A 19,858-nucleotide genomic window follows, 5' to 3' on the forward strand; every position below is an offset into this window, starting at 1 on the left:
TTTTTGGATTCTGCAGGGTACTCATCCTCCTTCCCCCCCCCCAGTTGCTAGTACCTCCTTCACCACCAACCAAAAGTTACCTTAAATTTACTTTGTATCTATAAATGGTTTATCCCAAAAGAAAGTAAACTCCTAGAGGACAAGGATTTTTTTGTTTTGTCTCAAGAGAAGAAACTCCTAGAGGGCAGGGGTTGTTTTGTTTTGTTTTGTCTTTGTATCCCCAAGGATACAGGAAAAGTGCCAGGAGGAAGAAATGCCAAGAGGAGGGAAGGCAGAGGTATTTAAAATTCTTGAAGAGGTTCTTAAAATTTGTAGCCAAAGAGATTCAAGGTAGACTATCCCTAAGCAAATTTTGGAGAAAAGACTGTCCCAGTCTTCAATTCAACTAGCCTAACAAAAGAGAAAGATCAATTATTCAATAAGCATTTATTGTGTACCAGGCTCTGGGATACTTTAAAAAAAAAAAAAGGTAAAAATAATCCCTTCACTCAAGTAACTCACTTCCTAAAGAGAGAGAAAATATGCAAACCAATTATGTACAAATAAGATATGTTCAGGAAAAATGAGGGCTATCTCAAAAAGGGAACCAGGAAAGGTTTCTGGCAGAAGATGGAATTTTTGCTGAGACTGGGAGTTGTGGAAGCCAGAAAAAGGAGATGAGAGAGAATTTCCAACATGAGAAAGTCAGTGAAAATGCATGGAGTTGGGAGATGGAGTGTCACTGGTTACAGAGAATGAGAGGAATAAAGGGCTTTAAAGACCAAACACTGCATTTTACCTTTGATCTTAGAGACAACAGGCAACCACTGGAATCTACTGGATAGGTTAGTGACGTGGTCAGATCAGAAATTTAGGAAAATCACTGACAGCTGAATGTAGGACAGCCTGAGGTAGGGAGAGAATTGAGAAAGGCTGGCCAACTCGTAGGGTACTGGAGTAGTCAAGGCATAAGTTATAAGAACTTGCACTTGGGGTGGTACTAGTGTCTGAAGTGAGAAAGGGTTCTTTATGAGAGATGTTGTGAAGGTAGAATCAACAGATCAGGGCAACAGAATAGATAAGTGAAGTGAAAGAGAGAAAGAGAGAGAGGAGTTAAGGATGCAAACCTGGGTGACTGGAAATGGGGTAAGAAAGTATAAAAGTCATGAAAGCTTAAAGAGACACTTACTTAGCACTGCCAGGGTCTTCTTGAGGAAGTTTGAGAAACTCCCATAATAGCTAACATTTATATAAAAAGCCTTCCTAAAAAACTAACATAACACTCAAAGAGACTTTTAAGGGCCAAGTGAGGCTTCCCTAAATCCTCTGAATTTGTACTATATATAGGCAATTGTCTAGGGTGGCTAAAAGACTATATTGGCTGGTTCTTACCTAATCTACAGTCACAAGTTTCTCCTATTTAATAAAATATATTTACTCATCCAACAAATATCCAGTGCTTCCAGTATGCTAGGTGCAGTAAGAGAAAAGATGAATAGATGGGAGGATATATAGTATTGAACTTCAAAGAGTACTGTTTGGTGGAAGAAATATGATGAGCACATAGCTCTGATAAAAGATATTTTGTAGATGTACAATGGGGGAGTTATACAATTGAGAGCCATGGATGAACTCATTTGTACCTGAGTTCAAATTCCAGTTCTGCTTACTTAGAGCAAGTCACTTAACCTCTTTGGGTAGATCAGTTTTCTCGAGGTGTAAAATAAGGATGTTCTAGATGGCCTTAGAAAATCCCTCCCAGCTCTAGATCTAATAGTCTAGGAAACAAAGTCAGTCAATAAATATTTATTAAGCATCTATTATATGCTAGGCCAGTGGTGGGGAACCTTTGGCATTGAGGCCCTTTGACTGAATACAAACTTCACAAAGCAAATCCCCTTAATAAAAGGATTTGTTCTATAAAACTTGGATTCAATCAAAAGGCCACACTTAAGGACTTCAAGTGGCCTAGAGGCCAAAGGTTCCCCACCCCAGTGCTAGGCACAGCTAGAATCAGGGATACAAAAACAGACAAGGAATTCAAGGAGCTCACAATTTAAGGCAGGAGAGATCAATGAGCAAACAAATATCTACAAACAAGATATATTCAGCATAAAGAGGAAATAATTAACAGAGAGAAGACACTAGAATTAAAGAGTGATTGGGAAAGGCTTGAAGTCAGGAGGGAGAGTCCCAAAAATTCTGGCTAGCAGATTCAGGAAAGTCTATTGACATAGAGTTATGATCTGGAGGCCTAAGAAGGTTAAACTGACTTTTCCAAGGTCACATAGGTAGTAAGCATCATCCTCTATCTTTCTTCCTTCACAGCCAAACACCGAGGAAAAAGCTGTCTACACTGAGTGCCTCCATTTTTCACTTTCTACTGACTGCAACCCCTTACAATCTGGTTTACTTCTCCAAGTTAACAATGCTCTCTAGACCACTACATTTAATGGTGTTGCCAGGCATGGTAGCACACTTGGATGCCTCAGACTTATCAAACTAGGCATGTTCAAAATATAACTTACTGTTTTCTTCTCATCTCCTCCAACTTCCTTATTTCTGTTGAGGGCCCCACCTATGTAACAATGACCCAGGTTCACTATTTGAGTATCATCCAAAACCCATCATTCTTACATCCCAATATCCAACCAATTGTCAAACCTTGTTATTTCATTTCCCAATATCCCTCACAACTTTCCCTCTCTGTCAACTCACATACCACACCATCTTAATTCCCTCTCCCAGAACTATATTTCAATAGCTTCCTAATTGGTGGTGTCGCCTCAAGTTTCTCTCTTCTTCAATCCATCTATCCATCACACAGGCAGCCAAATTTATATTCCTGTAGTGTAGGACTGATCATATCATTTCCCATTTTAATAAGTATCAGTGACTCCCCATGACCTCTAGGATACAAAGTCCTCTGCTCCTGAGATTCTTAAAAGCAGGATCTATTTTCACCTTTCTTTTCATCCCCCGTACATAGCCCATGGCACTTAATAAATGCTTGTTGACTTGACGGCCTGGAAATAAAGACTGGAGCCAGACTGTGAAATACCCTTCCCAATCTGGATCCAACCAATCTTTCGAGGTGATAACACTTTTATGCTCACTTCTGGCCCAACCTTTCTTGCAAGTTTGCTTTATATCACATTTCCGGCTTCTGTGGTTTTGCACAGGCTAACCTGTCGAGCCTAGAATATTCTCTCCCTACTCACCTCTGACTCGACACCCCTTGCTCCCTCTCCCAGAGGGAGAGCTCAAGGGCTGCCACCTTCAATAGGCCTTTTGTAGCTTCTCTAAGTCGTTACTTCCCCTCCCCCACTCACCGTGTATTTATGCTGCAAATACTGTTATTACTTATCAAAGTCTAGGTATTCTCCCAAGAAAAAATAAACTCTTCGAAAGCAACCGACAGCCCCCACTTTTCAATATGTATCCCCAGAGCCTAGTGCAGTGAAGAACACATAGTAGGGGCTTAATAAATGCTTGTGAGTTTGATAGTTTCAAGGGAGAAACCCAACCCGGGGTGATGAGCGGGCTGCTACAAGGGCAAAGAGGTGAACAGCCAAGGAGGTTGGGAATGCAGCCCGTGGAAGGCTCCCTACCTCTGGGACCTGGACATCCTGCAGCGCCCGGCACAGCAAGAGGCTCAATAAATAAATGGTGGCTGGGTGGACTCGAAACCACGGAAAAGAGCGACCCTCCCACTCCCTCCTTTCCCCTCGGTTCCGACTGTGAGCCCTCGGGTCAGGATGGAAGCCGCAGCTCCCATTCCAGACTGAATTCGGTCGTTATTAGACGGTGCAGAGTATAGAAAAAAAACAAGCTTCACAAAGCAAATTCGATCTGCAGGACCCGCCGTCTTGGTGGAGCGTTAGATCCCGCTCCATATGGATCCCACAGGCTTCGTCCCAGCCTAGGGAAGGAAACGGGCTGAAACCCTTTTCCTCTTTTCATAACCTCAAGCCACACGCCCCAGAGGATTCAATAAACACCCGAAGAGTTTGGCACACATGGATGCGCACATCCTGGAGATGCCCCGGAGCCCCTACGTGAGCCCGGGCTGCAGCCCGATCCCGAGCCGATCCCGGACGCTGGGGAGGGTGCCCGGCTCAGGCAGAAGCAGTACCGGGAGACTCTGGGAGAACTCAGACGTGACGCGACTCGTACCTGAAAGTAGCCAGAGCCACCTCCCGAAGCCAGCGCTGGCAGTCGTGCTGACGGCGAGTCCAGGCACAGGTCCCCAGTGACGCCTCTCATAAAAACAACAACCTGCTTCACTGGCTACTGCTGCTGAGGCCACTAAGAAGACCGGCGGTGGCGCCGAAGGGCATGCTGGGACGTGTAGTCCCCTTTCTCCCCCGTCTTTGAGGGAAGGTGGAGTCGGAGAACTACGATTCCCATAGAGCAATGCGGCCCCGCCGTTGGGCGACATCAGGAAGCAGCGGCTCGCCTGGGGTGTCAGCTGTGCCATCACAACATCCGGGCCTTAGCACTAAAAGGGGCGTACGAGCTCGTTGTTATGGAAACGGGTTCGGGGACTTCCCCGGAGCTGATTGTATCTACTTTATTCTGATTGATCTCGAGGGCCTACCTAGCCTAAGCTGTTCCGCTCTAATCTGGGGAGTGACGGGGCTTTGAGGGTGGTAGCGGGTGGGGCACTCTTGGCCGCCTCCCCGCCTGCCCACAGCTGGCTTTATTTAGTGTAGCGGAAACCGCGTTTGCTGAAGAGATTGAAGGAAATGGTGAGACTTTCCTCTAGAAACGATTGAGGAGGGACTGAGCTGGGCTGGTGGGAGGGAGAGGTGATGGAGGGTGGGAGCGTGGGTGTGGGTATATGTGGGGGGGGTCTTTCTGAGGATGGATGACTTTTAGGAACGGGGAGGGGGAGAGGACAGGGAGAGGGATAATCAAAATCTCAGGCTACCTTGGTTATAAAGGATAGTGGGTGGTAAATTTACCCAAAAAGATCACATTGTGTTGATGGGCAGAGCGCCAGCCTTTAACCCCCCCAGCAAGAAGAGCAGCATGAAAACAACGAGGCCACAAAGAGATTGTGTCGCTTTAAGGGGGCTGTGGAGTAGAAAGTTAACTGGGAGCTTGGATGGCCCCCCATTTAGAGCCAAAGCAAAGTAAACAAGCAGTGGGGGGCGGGAATGAACTTTTAGCAAAAGATGTAACTGTACCTTAAATTGGTTTTGTAAATTTAAAAACATTTTCACTTTCAAGGTACTTCCCAAAGTTCTAATAACTTATAATGTGATTTAAAATATTATTCTCTTGTAAGGGACAGCAGCTACTGACATATCCAGGAACACTGAAAAGAGCACTGGCTCCATTGTCAGAAGACCCCTCCCCTTCCAGCTCTAACATTCTGTTATACCACTGTTCTTTTCTGACACCACATAAAAATGTCAGGATAAAGTAGAAATTACCGGTAATTAAATTGTAACTTTAAAAACCAAAGCCTAGTGGCGGCTAGGTGGCTCCAGTCCTGGAGTCAAGAGGACCTGAATTCAAATATGGCCTCAGACACTTAACACTTACTAGAGTGTGACCTTGGGCAAGTCACCTAACCCCAGTTGCCCTGCATTCCCTCTCCAAAAACGCAAAAAAAACCAAAGCCTAAATGTTAAGGGTCAAATATGTTCAGCACTTACATACTCAGTTAACTGTAAAAAACAATAATAAAAACTGCTAAATAATTCTTTGGTCTAAATTTTATTGAAGCTTCCTGTTTTGAATGAACTGGATTCTCACAAGTCTAAAGCAGACAGAGTAAGTATAATTGATCAAACACTTTTACTAAGCACCTCCTGTGGGCTAGACCCTGAAGATACAAAGATAAACCGTTTCAGTTCAATAGTATTTATTGAGTTCCGTGTACAACACAGTCCTTGCAGCACTCAGAGAGCTTACATTTTTATAGGCACATATGCTACCGGTCAGGGAAGCTTAGGGGTGGCATTTATCCAGGAATTATAAAGGGAACTAACTCAGGATGGTCTAGGGAAAAAGCACAAGTCTCAGACTTGGGAGACTGGACTCTCCAGTCCTGGCGGCTATTATTAACCAGCCACTGTAACTTTAGGGAAATAATGTAGCTGTTACGGGAATCAGTTCCTCCTGCTGTTAAATGAGGATAATTATACTACTTCTGGTTTTCAGGGAGGCAAAGTAGTAGATATGAAAGTGCTTTGAAGAAGTTAAACATATAAGCACAAAAGCTTATATGTTTATATACTATGCATAATATACTAAACATAATATTGTGAAGCATTTGTGAGGTGGGCTATGCCTCTTGCTATTTTGGGTCATAGTTTCCCTACTTCCCTCAGAGTCAATGTGGGACTATATCCTCCGTGCTTGTTGGGTTGCACTAAGGATCTACTAAGAGCCTAACTTGCTGTTTATTTCAACTATATAAATCTTTGGTATTTATTAGAGTATAATATGAATTGGTTCTATTAACTAAATAATTGCTATAGCTGAATTGCCCTTTCTTCCATCACATCTGCTTCCCCCAACCCTAAGACCTAGCTGCACATCCTTGTTTGCAGATTTTTCACTGTTTCAAACAGGATTTAAGAGATTTTTGTTGGGATGCACTTTAGGATTCATAAAAGCTATGCATAATTAATTATTGTATCATTTGATCTAGATAGCTTTTATATCTTGGGGAAAGTCCTCTGGGACCAATGGTCTTTTGTTCCCAGACATCCTTAAACTTAAATTGCTTTACCTCATATTCTTTCCTTCTTCTAGTACTCAAACCTAGAATCCTCAAAGAAGATATCTCACCCCTTCCCACCCTCTTTTGTGATAACTGTTCCTTCTTTCAGGATGTAAAAAAAACCTCTCTATGGAAGTCCATGAGAGTCAAAAAGATAGGATCTACTGGCAATCTACCACTATAGTTGGTCACAGGAATTACCATGAAGAATTACTGAGGACCAAGTATCTCATTTCACACAAGTATGAAGGGCCAGAAGAATTTTATGATGAGCAGCATAGAGTTTTACCATGTTTGGCTTTCTGTCATTGGCAAGTAACTGGTATCTAAATTCAAAATGCAGGCCAGTCTTCCTTCTAGAAAAGAAGGTAAGAGGGCCTAAAGAATGTTATTCTACTCTCCAAGTTATCAGGGAGAATATAGAAAAATAGAAGGTCATAAGACACCGAGGTAAAGAGATCTTAAGAGGCAGAAAGGAATATAACCTATGTCAGAGCACTGTCAGCTGGTAGAATGTAATGAGAGAAAGAGAAGAAGGAGAATTGAATACCTGTAGTTAAACAATGGATCTCAGGCCTTTTTTATTTTGTTGTCTAATTGAGTGTTTTTTTTTATTTGTTTGTTGTTTTGCTGAGGGAGAACCTTGACTTTCTGAAGAGGAAGCTGCTACTTAAAACCTAAAGAATAATCATAGGGATTTGGAATCCTATAAGGGGCAGAGGAAAAAGAAACTAGTAGTGTTTAAATGAGTAGTGTTCACTCTCCTTGAAGGGTCTTCAAACAGTGGTTGGACAACCAATTGTGTTATAGTGGAGAATTCTTTTGTGTATGAGTTTTACTTATATGGCCATTGAGGTTTCTTCAGCCTCTGAAACTGTGATTCTGTTAATGTGGTAAGAAGTACTGAAGCAATTATTTGTCTATCTAACATTAATAGAAAGAATTGCTATGTCCCTGAAGCATGTTATCAAGAAATAACCCAGACTCCCAAAACTTGTCACCCTTCATTGCTATTCTGTGGATTCACATGGAAACAAATGATATGGGGAGAAGGAGCACAAAAAGTATTGCTAGGGATGATAATGTCTTAAATAAGAAACTAAAACCCTTACGGACACCGATGGTATTTTCATCACAGCTAAAAAAAAAGGCAAGAGCTAAAGAGAAAAGCAGAAATGGAAAGGAACAGCTGTTTAAGAAGATGCTGTCTGAACTTAGGAACTCTGATCAATACAGTGACCAACTACACTTGCCACAGTTCCAGAGGACTCATGATAAAATATGCTAACAAGACTAGATAGAGAGGCAGTGGACTTAGAGTACAGAATGAGGCATGTGTGTATATGTACAAATGCATATATACAAATACACAAATACATATTTTATACACAAATACATATTTTTGGACATAGCTAATGTGCGAATTTGTTTTGCTTGATACATATATTTGTAAGGGATTTGTTTTTCAGTGAGGGGAGGGAGAAGTAGGAGGGAAAGAATTAAAAAAGAAAAACATGTTTGAGATTGGAATAGGTAGACCCTTGCCTACAAGCAGCTAAGTGGTGCCAGTAGATAGAGCACTGGACCGGAAGTCAGGAAAACCAGAATTCAAATCTAATCTCACATACTTCCTAGCTGTATGACCTTGGGGAAGTCACTTAATCTCTGCCTCAGGCTTCTCAACTGTAAAACTGGAATAATAATAGCACATACCTCACAGGATTGTAGGATCAAATTAAATATTTTAAAAGTGCTTGGCACAGTGCAAAGGATATACTCAATATATGCTTTTTAAAAACTTAAAAGATAGAAATGATACTTAAGCATGGAATATACCTAATGAGGGCTGGTAAAAAATGAATTTGCCTAGAATCTTGCAGATCTAATCAAAGAAATATAAATGGAAAAAGAAGGAAAAGGAAAAAAATGGTCTCTACCAAAGTAGATAACACAGAGAATCTTTTTTAATTTAAAGAATTCGTCTGTTTTTGTTTTATTTATTTAATGTTTTATTTTTCCCCAGTTATATGTAAAAATATTTTTTTTTTTGCTTTTTGGAGGGAGGAAGGTAGGGCAATTGGGGTTAAGTGACTTGCCCAAGGTCACACAGCTAGTTTTTTGTTAAGTGTCTGAGGTCCAAGTTTGAACACAGGTCCTCCTGACTCCAAAGCCACTGCTCTATTATTCACTGCGCCACCTAGCTGCCCCTGTAAAAACAATTTTTAAAATTCTGAGCTCCAAATTCTCTCCCTTCCTCCCTCCCCACCATAACCCCTCCGTTGAGAAGATAAACAATTCGATATATGTTATACCTATGTAGTCATGCAAAACATTTCCATAATAGTCGTGTTGTGAAAGAAAACAAACCAACAAAAAATTCAAGATAAATAAAGTAAAAAAAGGTATGCTCCAATCTGCATTTAGATACCTCAGTTCTTTGTCTGAAGATGGATGGCATTTTTCATCATAAGTCCTTCAGAGTTTTTTTGGATCATATTGTGGAGAATAGCTGATCATCCTACAATATTGCTGTTACTTTGTACATAGTACATTTCACTTTTTCATCCAGAGAATCTTTACAGCATAAGAAAAGCAACAGAAGTAGAGAAACCCAGTAATTTATTAGAACTCAAAAAATGAACTCTCAGTCTTCGGATGTCTCTATACAAATGAATGAAGTGTGGTTAACAAACAAAATGAACTAAATGTCCTAACTCAGGAAGAGAGAATTAACCTAATTTAACCTGGAACTTGGAATGGAGCAAAGGGGAAGGTAACAACGTAAATTTAGAAAATATATTCATTTGAGGAAATCCAGGAACCTGAGTGAGGAAACATGATAGCATTTTGGTAAAGATCGGTAAAGGAAGAAGCAAAAGTCATACTGTTGTCCTAGGTTTATACCACACAACACTTAGAAGCAAGAAATAGATAAAATTTTGGAAGAGGTCTTCTATGAAATCCATAGTAGTAATGGACAGCAGTTTTCCAAATATCTGCAGCTAATGTCTGAGACCAGATTTGAACTCAGGTCTTCCTTGACTCCAGGCCCAGTGCTCTATCCACTGTGGAGGTAATTGGTTGGGATTAAGGATACATACAGAAAGGTTGGCCTTGGTGAGAAGGATCACCACTTAATTAGAGAAGGAGAATAGGGGATAATACCAAGGATGAAATGTAGAGAAAGGGAGAAAGAACTCCTGGCAGATAGTAGGATTGCTTCAGGGGTTGAATGACTGAACAACAAAAGGTGAAAGATACAAGGATGGTGGGCAGTGCCTTGATGAAATTATTACCCATGAGGAAAGAAGGCAAGCCCAAATCAATGGTAGACGGTCTGGGGAAAAAGTGATAGATAGGAGAACAGGAATTTTTAGGGTGGATGCTTCTCTACATCTTGTCAGTAAGCACAGGACAAGAGACTGTCAACAATTTTTGCTGAAATTATATATAGTTAGCATTTCCCTGATTACTGGTTTAGAAACTGTCCAAAAAAAAAGATTAATACAGGTTGATCTATTCTTGATGAAGCTGCACTGGCTCTTTGTGATATATATATTTTCTTGTTTAGATGTTCACTCTGTAAAATGTCAAAAAATTTTGCTGGGAATCCAAGGCAAACTCATTAGTCTGTTGTTTTCAGATTCCACTCTCTCTCCTACTAAAAAAAGTTAGGACATTTGCCATTCCCTAATCCTGTTCTCCATTATTTTGTAAAGACCACTGGCAATGGCTCAGTTCACATTCATCAGTTCTTTCAGAATTGTGGAATGAATCCAGTCCATCTAGGCCTTGTGAATTGAATTTCTAAAAGGCAACTAGATGATCTTTTATTATCTCTTTACTGGTGAAGGGTTTTACCTCCCCATTAGCTACATTCTTTCTAATCTAAAAATCATTCTTTTCCCCAGAAAGAATATCTTTTGTTGTTATTGTCTTGTCCCTTTTGACCAATGGGCAAGTCCCTTCTTTAATTCTCTCTCTCTCTCTCTCTCTCTCTCTCTCTCTCTCTCTCTCTCTCTCTCTCTCTCTCTCTCTCTCTCTCTCTCTCTCTCTCTCTAACTCACCCACCCACCCACTATACCCTATACCCTGAAGCTATCTTCTTTTATCTCTCCTCTTTTTTACAACCAAATTCTTTGAAAATCACTGCCTCCATTTTTCTTGTCACTCAAACTTATTCAGCCCTTTCACCACTCAAATAAAATTTCTCTCTTTAAAGTTACCAGCCTTAAGTACCAAGCTTAATGACTTTTTTTCAGTCTTCATCCCTCTTTGCTTCTCTTCTGCATTCAACATTATTCAACATCTCCTCCTTAGATACTCTCTTCTCTCTGGGTTTTCATTACACTGATCTCTTGGTTCTCTTTCCACCAATCTGAACACTCCTTAGTCTCTTTTGCTGGATCATCATCCATATGGTGCTCCCTAACCATAAGTGTACACCAGTGGTGTCAAAATCAAATAGAAACAGGGGTCACTAAACCATACATAACGTGGGCTGCATATAGGCTTCGAAAACCACAAATTAACATCTATGTTTTATTGTATTTTTTTTTTATTTTGTTAAATTGTTTCCCAATTACATTTTAATCTGGTTCAGGCCCCACTTGGAGTGCCTACAGTTTACGTATTTGATATCTTTAATGTACACCAAGACTTTGTCGTGGATACAGCCTTCTCTCTATACCTTCTCACTTTGTGACTTCATCAACTCAGATGGGCTCAATTATCATCTCTGTGTAACAGGTGACTCCCAGGTTTATACATACTTCCCTAGTCTCTTTCTTGAGCTCCAATTCCGTATCACCAGCTGCCTGTTGGATATTTTATAATGGATGTCCCATAAACATCTCAAACTTAGCCTGTCTAAAACAGAATTCATTCTGTTTTCCCCCAAATATACCCCTCTTCTGAACGTCTCTATTTTTATCAAGGGCACCACCATTTTTCTAGTAAACAAGGTTCACTTGTTCAGCCATTCAGTCATGTCTGATGCTACATGACCCATGTACAAAGTTCATGTTTTTTCTGTCAAAGATACTAGAGTGGTTTGCCATTTCCTCCTCCAGTTTGTCCCCATTTTACAGATGAGGAACTCAGGCAAATAGAAGTTAAGTGACTTGCACAGGATCACACAGCTAGTGCCTGAGACCAGATTTGAACTCAGATCTTCCTGACTCCAGGCCCAGTGCTCTATTCACTGTACCATCTAGCCTTGAATCCTCACTCACTCATTCATATATTCAATTTATTGCCATTTCCACCTTTACAGCCTCACTTATGTTCCCTTTTCTCCACTCACATGGCTACAACCTTAGCCAGGTCGTTATCACTTCTTGCCTGGACTACTACTATAGCCTTTAATTGATCTCCCTCAGATCTCTCTCTTTACCCCAATCCATGCTCCACACACCAACCAAAGTGATTTTCTTTGAGCCTAAGTGTGACCATGTAACTCACTTACTTAAAACTCTACCTCTTATGTACCTCCTAGAATCAAGCATAAACTCTGTTTGGTAGTCTTCCTAGCTTTATTACACATAACTCTCATAGATAATACAATCCACCCAAGGTGACCTTGTCACTGTTCCTCATACACAGCATTCAGATAGCCTCTCCCTGCCTTTGCACTGAAATGCATCCCCATGCCTGAAATGAATTCCCTCCTCTACTACCTCTTTGAAACTTGTTTCCTTCATGGCTTAGCTTGAGCTCCACTTTCTACATGAAGTCTTTCTTTATCTTCCTGTATTACTGCATTCCCTAAAAAATCACTATGTGTAATTTGTATAATCTTTTATGTGGTCTCCCTCTGCTGTATTGTAAATTCCTCAGCATCACCCCTCTCAAAAGTAAACATTTCACTTTTACCTCTGTATTCCCAACAAATTCATTTTATTTCTCCTCAAGCTCCTGATACTGTTCCCCTACATCTCCCTACCAGATAACCTGACTACCCACTTTAGTGAAAAAAAAGTGAAGTCATCTATGCTGAACTCTCAACTTCCCTATTCAACACTTCAAAAATTTCTTTATCCTTTGTCCTATCCTATCCTTCTTTGCACCCGTCTCAGAGTATGAGGTAGTCCTTTTCCTTGCTAAGGCTAACTCTGTTTTACTGTTAATCCTACCTTTCTCTGAAGCCTCTCACTCCATTACTCTTTTTTCTCATCTTCCAGCTCTTTCCCCCTCTGCCTACAATTATGCCGAGTCTTCTGATGCTTAAAAAAACTCTCTGTTAGACCCTGCTACAATTTCCTCAAGCTTTCATCTTCTTTTTACTGCTAATTTGTTGTTGTTTGGTCATTTCAGTTGTGTCTAACTCTTCATGACCTCATTTGGGTTTGGTTTGGTTTGTTTTTTTTTTTGCAAAGATAATGGAGTGGTTTGTCATTTCCTTCTCCAGCTCATTTTACAAATAAGGAAACTGAGGCAAATAAGGTTAAATAACTTGCCCAGGGTTACATAGCTACTAAGTATCTAAGGTCAGATTTGAACTCAGCACTCCAAACTCCTAGAAAAATTCACATAAGCTCCCTGCCTCTACTTCTCACCATCTACTTCATTTCTCTCCCGTGTAATCTAACATTATACCCACCACAATGAAACTGCTCCCTCAGACGTCACCATTGTCTAATTAACTTTCTCACTCTCCTTTACATTCTATAATTTATAAACTTGTTCATCACTACTTTACCACCCTTAGATATTCTTTCCTCCTGCCACTTCCATGGCTCTGCTCTCTTCTAGCTCTTCTGTCTGGCCTGGTACTTTTTGCCCTTTTGTTTTGTTTTGTTTTTTGCCTTTTTTTTTTGGTTAGGGCAATTGGGGTTAAGTGACTTGCCCAAGGTCACACAGCTAGTAAGTGTTAAGTGTCTGAGGCCAGATTTGAATTCAGGTCCTCCTGACTCCAGGGCCAGTGCTCTATTCACTGTGCCACCTAGCTGCCCCAGGCCTGGTCCTTTTCAATTCTCCTTTGCTGAATTATTATTTTTCTTCTGTACCACAAGTATAAGTGTCTACCACCCAATCTATCTTAGACCACCCTTTTCTATTCTTTTACCCTTGCTGATCTCATCTGTATCTATAGGTTCAGTTACTATCTTCTACACAGGTTTTCTTACAGATCTATATATCCAGCCCTAATTGAACTTCTGAACTCCAGCTGTATTGTTAGTTGCCTGCTACATACATGTATCCATGTCCCATCAGCATCTGAAATTCACAATGCTGAAATTCATTGTCCCAACTGAACCCACCCTTCCTTCAAAATTCCATATGTTCAAAGAAGGTACTCACAACCTTCCACTCACACAAATTTATAGCCTCAAAGTTATTATTGACTTTTCTCACTATGGATTCAGTCAGTTGTTCCCAGATGACAGTCTAAAGAATATGAACAGGTAGTTTTCAAAGTAAGAAATTAAAACCATTAATAGTGTAATGCTAATGTAATTTGAATTTGAAGATCCCTTTGTGTTGGCAAAGGCAGCAGATATTTAACACTTAGTAATTGATCAAGCCTCTGTTGGGGAAACAGAAGGTATGAACTCCTGTCTCCTGTTACTGATGTAACAGGAAGAGGTTGGCTGAAACCGGAAGTAGCTAATGCTGTGTATATAAGAAAAGCCCCAGAGAGGCACAGTCAGAATTTTCTTGAGACCAATATCTGGTGTCAGAGCAGCTACAGAAGAATGGAGAAATGAAAGAGAATTTCCTGGGAGCTTGTGGTTGTGGAGCTGCTTCTGGATGGGAGCCCAGAGCCAGGAGCCCAGGTGACTAAGGAAGCATGACCAGGATGCTGAGACTTTGTCTGTTTGTGGCTTGGTTGAGCCTTGAATTCCCTGGAGCAGAAATTGTGAAGGATCTGACATGGACCAGACCCTGTGAACTTCAGTGTGAAGCAGGACCTACCCAGAGAGCTGGATAAGGAACTGGGAGCTGTCTGCCAGTGAACCCAGGTGACAGTCTGGTGAATCCAGGTAGAATCTGGCACCATGGAAGGGGATCCAGGGAATCTGAGAACCTGCCCCAAGTCAAGATGAAAAGACCTCTCCCTGGGTACTGAGTAAAGATGAAATTGTAGTTTACTAGTGACCTAAGGGGTGTAAGGGTTTATGTATGATACTTAGTAATTGATTGATGAACAAGTGACTGATTGAGTTAACAGTTGCCCCATGAGTGGAAGACTTTGACTACTGATAAGTGACTGAGTTAATCAAGACTTTGCCTCAAGAGTGGAAGACTTAGACTATGTAACTTTGAGACTACTGATAATTGACTGATTGAGTCAACTTAAGAGTGACTATTTTACTTTGAGACTATGTTGTGAATATTATATTGTGATTTTCTGTGATAAGTTGTAATATTGTGAATGCTGTACCTTGATTCTCTGTGAAAGTTTTGCTTTGATTTGTTATGGAATAGAGTGATCACTATACTGTGTAATCAGAACTGTGAAAGCTGTTCACAGTAGCATTCTTCTGGAAAGCTTCTGTGCATGCCATTACAAATAGCCATATGAAAAATGCTCCAAACCACTAATAATTAGAGAAATGCAAATCAAAGTAATGTGCAGCTAGGTGGCACAATGGATAGAGTGCTAGGCCTGGAGTCAGGAAGACTCACCATCCTCCTGAGTTCAAATCTGGCCTCAAACACTTACTAGCTGTGTGATCCTGGGCAAGTCACTAAACCCTGTTTGCCTCAGTTTCTTCTGTAAAATGAGCTGGAGAAGAAAATGACAAACAACTCCTGTATTTTTGCCAAAAAAAAAAAAACCCAAAACCTCCAAATGGGGTCTCAAAGAGTTGAACAGAACTGAAACAACTAAACAACAACAAAAATTAAAATAATGCTGAGGTTAGGAAGGACCTTAAATCCATCACACTGGCAAAGTTGACCAAAAAAAGGAAAATGACAAATATTGGAGTAGCTGTGAAAAAACAAGCGCCTTAATGCACTGTGATTGGTGCAGCCACCCTAGAAAACAATTTGGAACTGTGCCCCAAAAGTCATCAAACTCTGCATGTATACCCTTTGACCCAGAGAAACCCACTACTAGATCTATAAGCCCCAAGAGATCAAAGAAACAGAAAATGGACCCATACATATTATGAAAATATTTATAAAAGTTATTTTTGTAGTAGCAAAAAACTGAAAAACTAAGGGGGTGTTATCAGTTGGAAGATGACTGAGCAAATTATGATTATATAAATGTGACATTATACTATTATGCTCTAAGAAATGATAAAAGGAGCAATTTAAATGAAACATGAATAGTTTTATATGAGCTGATGCAGAATAAAGTGAACAGAAAGGAAAATAACTTGTACAATAACAATACTGTAAAAGGAAATAACTTCGAAAGCCTTATCAAGAGAATTCTTATGAAGCAGTGACCAACTCTTAAGTCTAGAGGACCAGTGATGAAATATTCTTCCAACCTCCTAACAAAGGAGATCGACTCAGAATGTAGGGTGATAAAGACACACACACACAGTACAGGAAGTCATTTTCCTTGATTATGCATATTTGTCACAAGGTTTAATTTTTTTATTTTTCCAATGGGAAGCAGAAGAGAAAGAAGATAGATTTTTGTTAATTGACTTAAATTTAAAAATTGCATTTAGTCAGTTGTGTTTAAATCTTGTCAACTTTACCTCCACAGTATCTCTAGAATCCATCCCTTCTCTACACTCATGTCCCTGTCACCCTAGTTCTGAATTTTATCAGCTCTCACCTGGACTACCACTCTCATAATCGCCCCTCCTGCCCTCAGTCTCTCCCATCTTGGTTAAACCCCCCTCCCCCCATATAGGTGTCAAATTTCCTAATGCACAAGTCTGAATAGGTTGCTTACTGAATTGCTCTAAATTTAGTGCCTCCCTAATGCTTCTAGAGAAAAACAAACAAACAAACAAAAAAAAAACAGGCCCTCTACAATTTGACTTCAAGCTACCTTTCTATCTCTGTTTCATAGTACTCCCCATTCATGTATATCCCATGTATTCTAGCTAAACAAGTTTACTAGCTGTTTTCTGAATTTAACATTTTCCACCTATGTTCATCTATACAAACTGTGCTCCAAATCTAAAAATGCACACTTTCCTCATCTTCACCTTTCATAATCTTTGTCTTCCTTTAAGGTTTAGCTTAGTTGATCCTTGCATTTTATAGCTGTCTCTCATCTTCCCTCTTGCTTTATCCCCTTAAATATTCCAAGAGTACTTGTCTCCCCCTTCCTTCCCTATCCTGTCTTATGTTTATGTGTTCATGGTACATTACTTAAGTACGATGTAAGCTTTTGGGGGGCAAAAACTATTGCATTTTTGTATCCCCAGAACTTCTCAAAATGCCTTACACATGGTGGGCACTTAATACCTACTGAGTTGACTTTGTCAAGTAGAATAGTCCTAATTATCAAACTTTCTGGGAATAATATGATTTATTTATCTTTTAGGAAAAGAAAGTTACTTCAACTAAGAAGAAACTGCCTCCAAAGAAACAACCAAAGCCTATAGACCTTCCTCCCTGTACAAATCCTGGCAATCCTGTATTTTCCTGTATGTTGGATCCACCTACCCTCCATACATCTACTACATTGTCAAAACCTCAGATGATCATGTATAAAACAACTTCAGAGGGTTATGGTGAAATAACACCTATAGCACCATTTCTTCCCTGCAACTTTTTTCCAAGGAGTAACACATTTACAAATCACCTTAGACTGACTGGAATGTTTCAGAATCATTATCTGAACACTGTTCTTGACAGAGGCAGAGTCATTGACTTTCCAAATTTTCAACACACTCTATGAAAATACTGTGTGTATTTATAGAGAAATTTTCATTTTGGAAAAATGTGCATTTAAAATTAGGGCTAAAAGTCATTCATGTAACAAAAATATTTGGACCAGGTTGAAGATACTTTAAATGAATAAACCAGGTGGTTAAGGTAATTGTCTTCTTACCTGAATGACAGATCTTTGATTTTAACGTTTCTCACCCCACCCCTGTGGAAAATAAATAGCATTAACCTCTTAAAGATAATCTATTCAGAATAGGTGAAGTAAATAAATATAATAAAAGAAATTAAATTGGATATATCTTTATCTAAGCTATTTCTTTATATTTTGGATTTATGTTCTTCAAAAGAACCTCAGAATTTTCCGTTTTTATTATTTCATTTGTATGCAAAACACCCTTGTTATAAGTTGCTCAAGGAAAATAATGAAGTAGAAGAATTTGCTCCCGTTCATTTTCAGATTTTTCTAATCTTTATGTTTTAAAAAGGCTTTAAATAGCAAATTAAACAAAAACTATAAGGTATTCAGTGTGTCAGTACCTATGTTTCTAAAAGTACTTATGTTATTGTGTGTTTAATACCTAAAGAATTAATTTCACATTAACATGAAATAATTCTAGAGAATCCTCAGTAAGCAGTAACTGGTAAACCATCCCTCTCTTTAATGTGTAGATGAAAAAAAAATGTTATTATAGTTAGGATAATAGGCTTTTGAATAACTATAGGAGGAAATTCAGGGTAGGAAAGGAAGTGCTCAAAGCAGATGAACTCCTTTCATGCAAAGTTTTAAAAGTTACAGCATTTTCATGGCAAACCCATAAGTCAAGAATAGAATAGTTGCAGAAAGAAAAATGAGTGTAAAATGGTTGAATTTGACAAACTATTTCTATATAATTGACGAAACCAAAAAGTATTCACAAAGAATGTGGCATAACCTGTCATCGTCCACAGTCACTGTACCACATACCCAAAACACCTCAGATTGATGCTGACTTCCAATCTTAAAGCTTTCCCATAGTTAACTATAAATTGTTAAGTCTCATTTCTCAGGTAGATAGTTGGTAGGAGGTATACTAAAGCTGCTATCCTATGTAATGTTTTAAAAATATTTCCATTTTATCCTCATAACTCTGTGAGGTAGGTGGAGGAAATGCTATCATTTAGCAAATAAGGGAACTAAGAAGGTTATCCAAGGCAATGTAGAAAGTATTGGAGGCAGGATTTGAACCTAGGGCTCTAAAAGGTCCAGAGAAAAGCAATTAAAATGCCCAAAAGAAGATCTTCACTTTAAAGACTGACTGAAACACAGGGTTATTTGCCTATAAAGATGATTTCTTCTATATTGTTAATATAGAAGAAGCAAGTTTATATTCAACTTAACTGTCAAATACTTAGAACAAGGGTTTAAGCCTTGAAACTTTAGAGCTAGGTTGGTTTTTTTTTTTGCTTTTTTTTTTGGAGGGCAACTGGAGTTAAGTGACTTGCCCAAGGTCATATGGCTAGTTTTTGTGTTAAGTGTTTGAGGCCCGATTTGAGCTCAGGTCCTCCTGACTCCAGGGCCAGTGCTCTATTCACTGCACTACCTAGCCGCCCACATAGAGCTAGTTTTTAAACAAATAAAAATGCTTTACCAAAGAGGAAAGTAGCAAATATGCTCTCTTGTATAATCAAGTATTATTCCAAGAAGTAAATTTATGGATTCCATTACCCCCAAAAGGTAGAAACAGCTATGAGGTGTTTAGATAAATTAATGATGCATTTCCAGTATTTTCATACCAACAGTATGTTAGTCAACTAACTTTTCCCACAAAGTACCACAAGGGACAGATTGGGGCAGATCATGTCATGCTTCCTAACCTCCTTAGCCTCTGTACCACGTCATAATATTGTATAGAATGCATGACTCATCTGACCTGAAACATGGCATTTTCAATAATTGTGTTCTAAGACTCAGCTAGGTGCCACAGTGGATAGAGCACTGGGCCTAGAGTCAGGAAAATCTGAATTCACAGGTCACCTCATACACCTAGTACCTGTGTGATCTTGAGGGTAAGTCACTTAACCAATGTCTGCCTAAGTTTCCTCAACTGTAAAATGGGGTTAATAATAGTACCTATTTCCATGGGTGACTGGGAGGCTCAAATTATGTTTGTAAAGCACCGGCACATAGTAGGTGCTTAATATTTGTTTTCTTCCTTTGGTTGTTACTTTTGGGAGACAGAATAGGAAGGTAGTCACCTGAGGGCTAGGAACAAAGAAATGAATATTTGGAAGAGGGAGTAGGAGATCTTTGAAATGTCTTGATGAAATTCATCAGACCTCTCCCTCTTC

The 19,858-nt window shown here is 39.7% G+C and overlaps 2 protein-coding genes across 4 annotated transcripts in view; one reads left to right on the forward strand and one right to left on the reverse strand.

Moving 5' to 3' along the window:
• Nucleotides 1-4,344, reverse strand: part of CCPG1 (cell cycle progression 1) — a 64,207-nt gene extending 59,863 nt beyond the window's left edge. The window contains exons 1-2 of one of the 2 annotated variants that reach the window (XM_069098096.1): nt 4,156-4,344; nt 2,508-2,557 (exon numbers count right to left, since the gene is read on the reverse strand). The gene's annotated coding sequence lies outside the window, so the exon portion shown is untranslated. The remainder of the gene's footprint in view (nt 1-2,507; nt 2,558-4,155) is intronic. The other variant, XM_069098095.1, reaches the window with a different exon arrangement.
• A 105-nt stretch (nt 4,345-4,449) lies between these two features.
• PIERCE2 (piercer of microtubule wall 2) lies at nt 4,450-18,051 on the forward strand. 2 transcript variants are annotated; one of them, XM_069098100.1, is made up of 3 exons: nt 4,453-4,730; nt 5,716-5,763; nt 17,184-18,051. In XM_069098100.1, the coding sequence occupies exons 1-3, from the start codon at nt 4,728-4,730 to the stop codon at nt 17,538-17,540; spliced, it is 408 nt and encodes a 135-aa protein (XP_068954201.1). In that variant the 5' UTR covers nt 4,453-4,727; the 3' UTR covers nt 17,541-18,051. The 2 variants fall into 2 exon arrangements, with proteins under 2 accessions (XP_068954202.1, XP_068954201.1); XM_069098101.1 differs by lacking the exon at nt 5,716-5,763 and having other exon boundaries at nt 4,450-4,730.
• The last annotated feature ends 1,807 nt before the right edge of the window (nt 18,052-19,858 follow it).

Source organism: Petaurus breviceps, unplaced genomic scaffold (assembly GCF_028583685.1).
Source record: "Petaurus breviceps papuanus isolate PSGF00001 unplaced genomic scaffold, PetGlider_PUasm1.0 37, whole genome shotgun sequence".
NCBI classification, from domain to species: Eukaryota; Metazoa; Chordata; class Mammalia; order Diprotodontia; family Petauridae; genus Petaurus; species Petaurus breviceps.

Excerpts from the sequence above, each read along its gene's own strand:
- PIERCE2 (XM_069098100.1), top strand. Across the intron at positions 5,764-17,183 it reads ACAAGTCTAAAGCAGACAGA|GAAAAGAAAGTTACTTCAAC; the intron begins GTAAGTATAATT and ends TTTATCTTTTAG.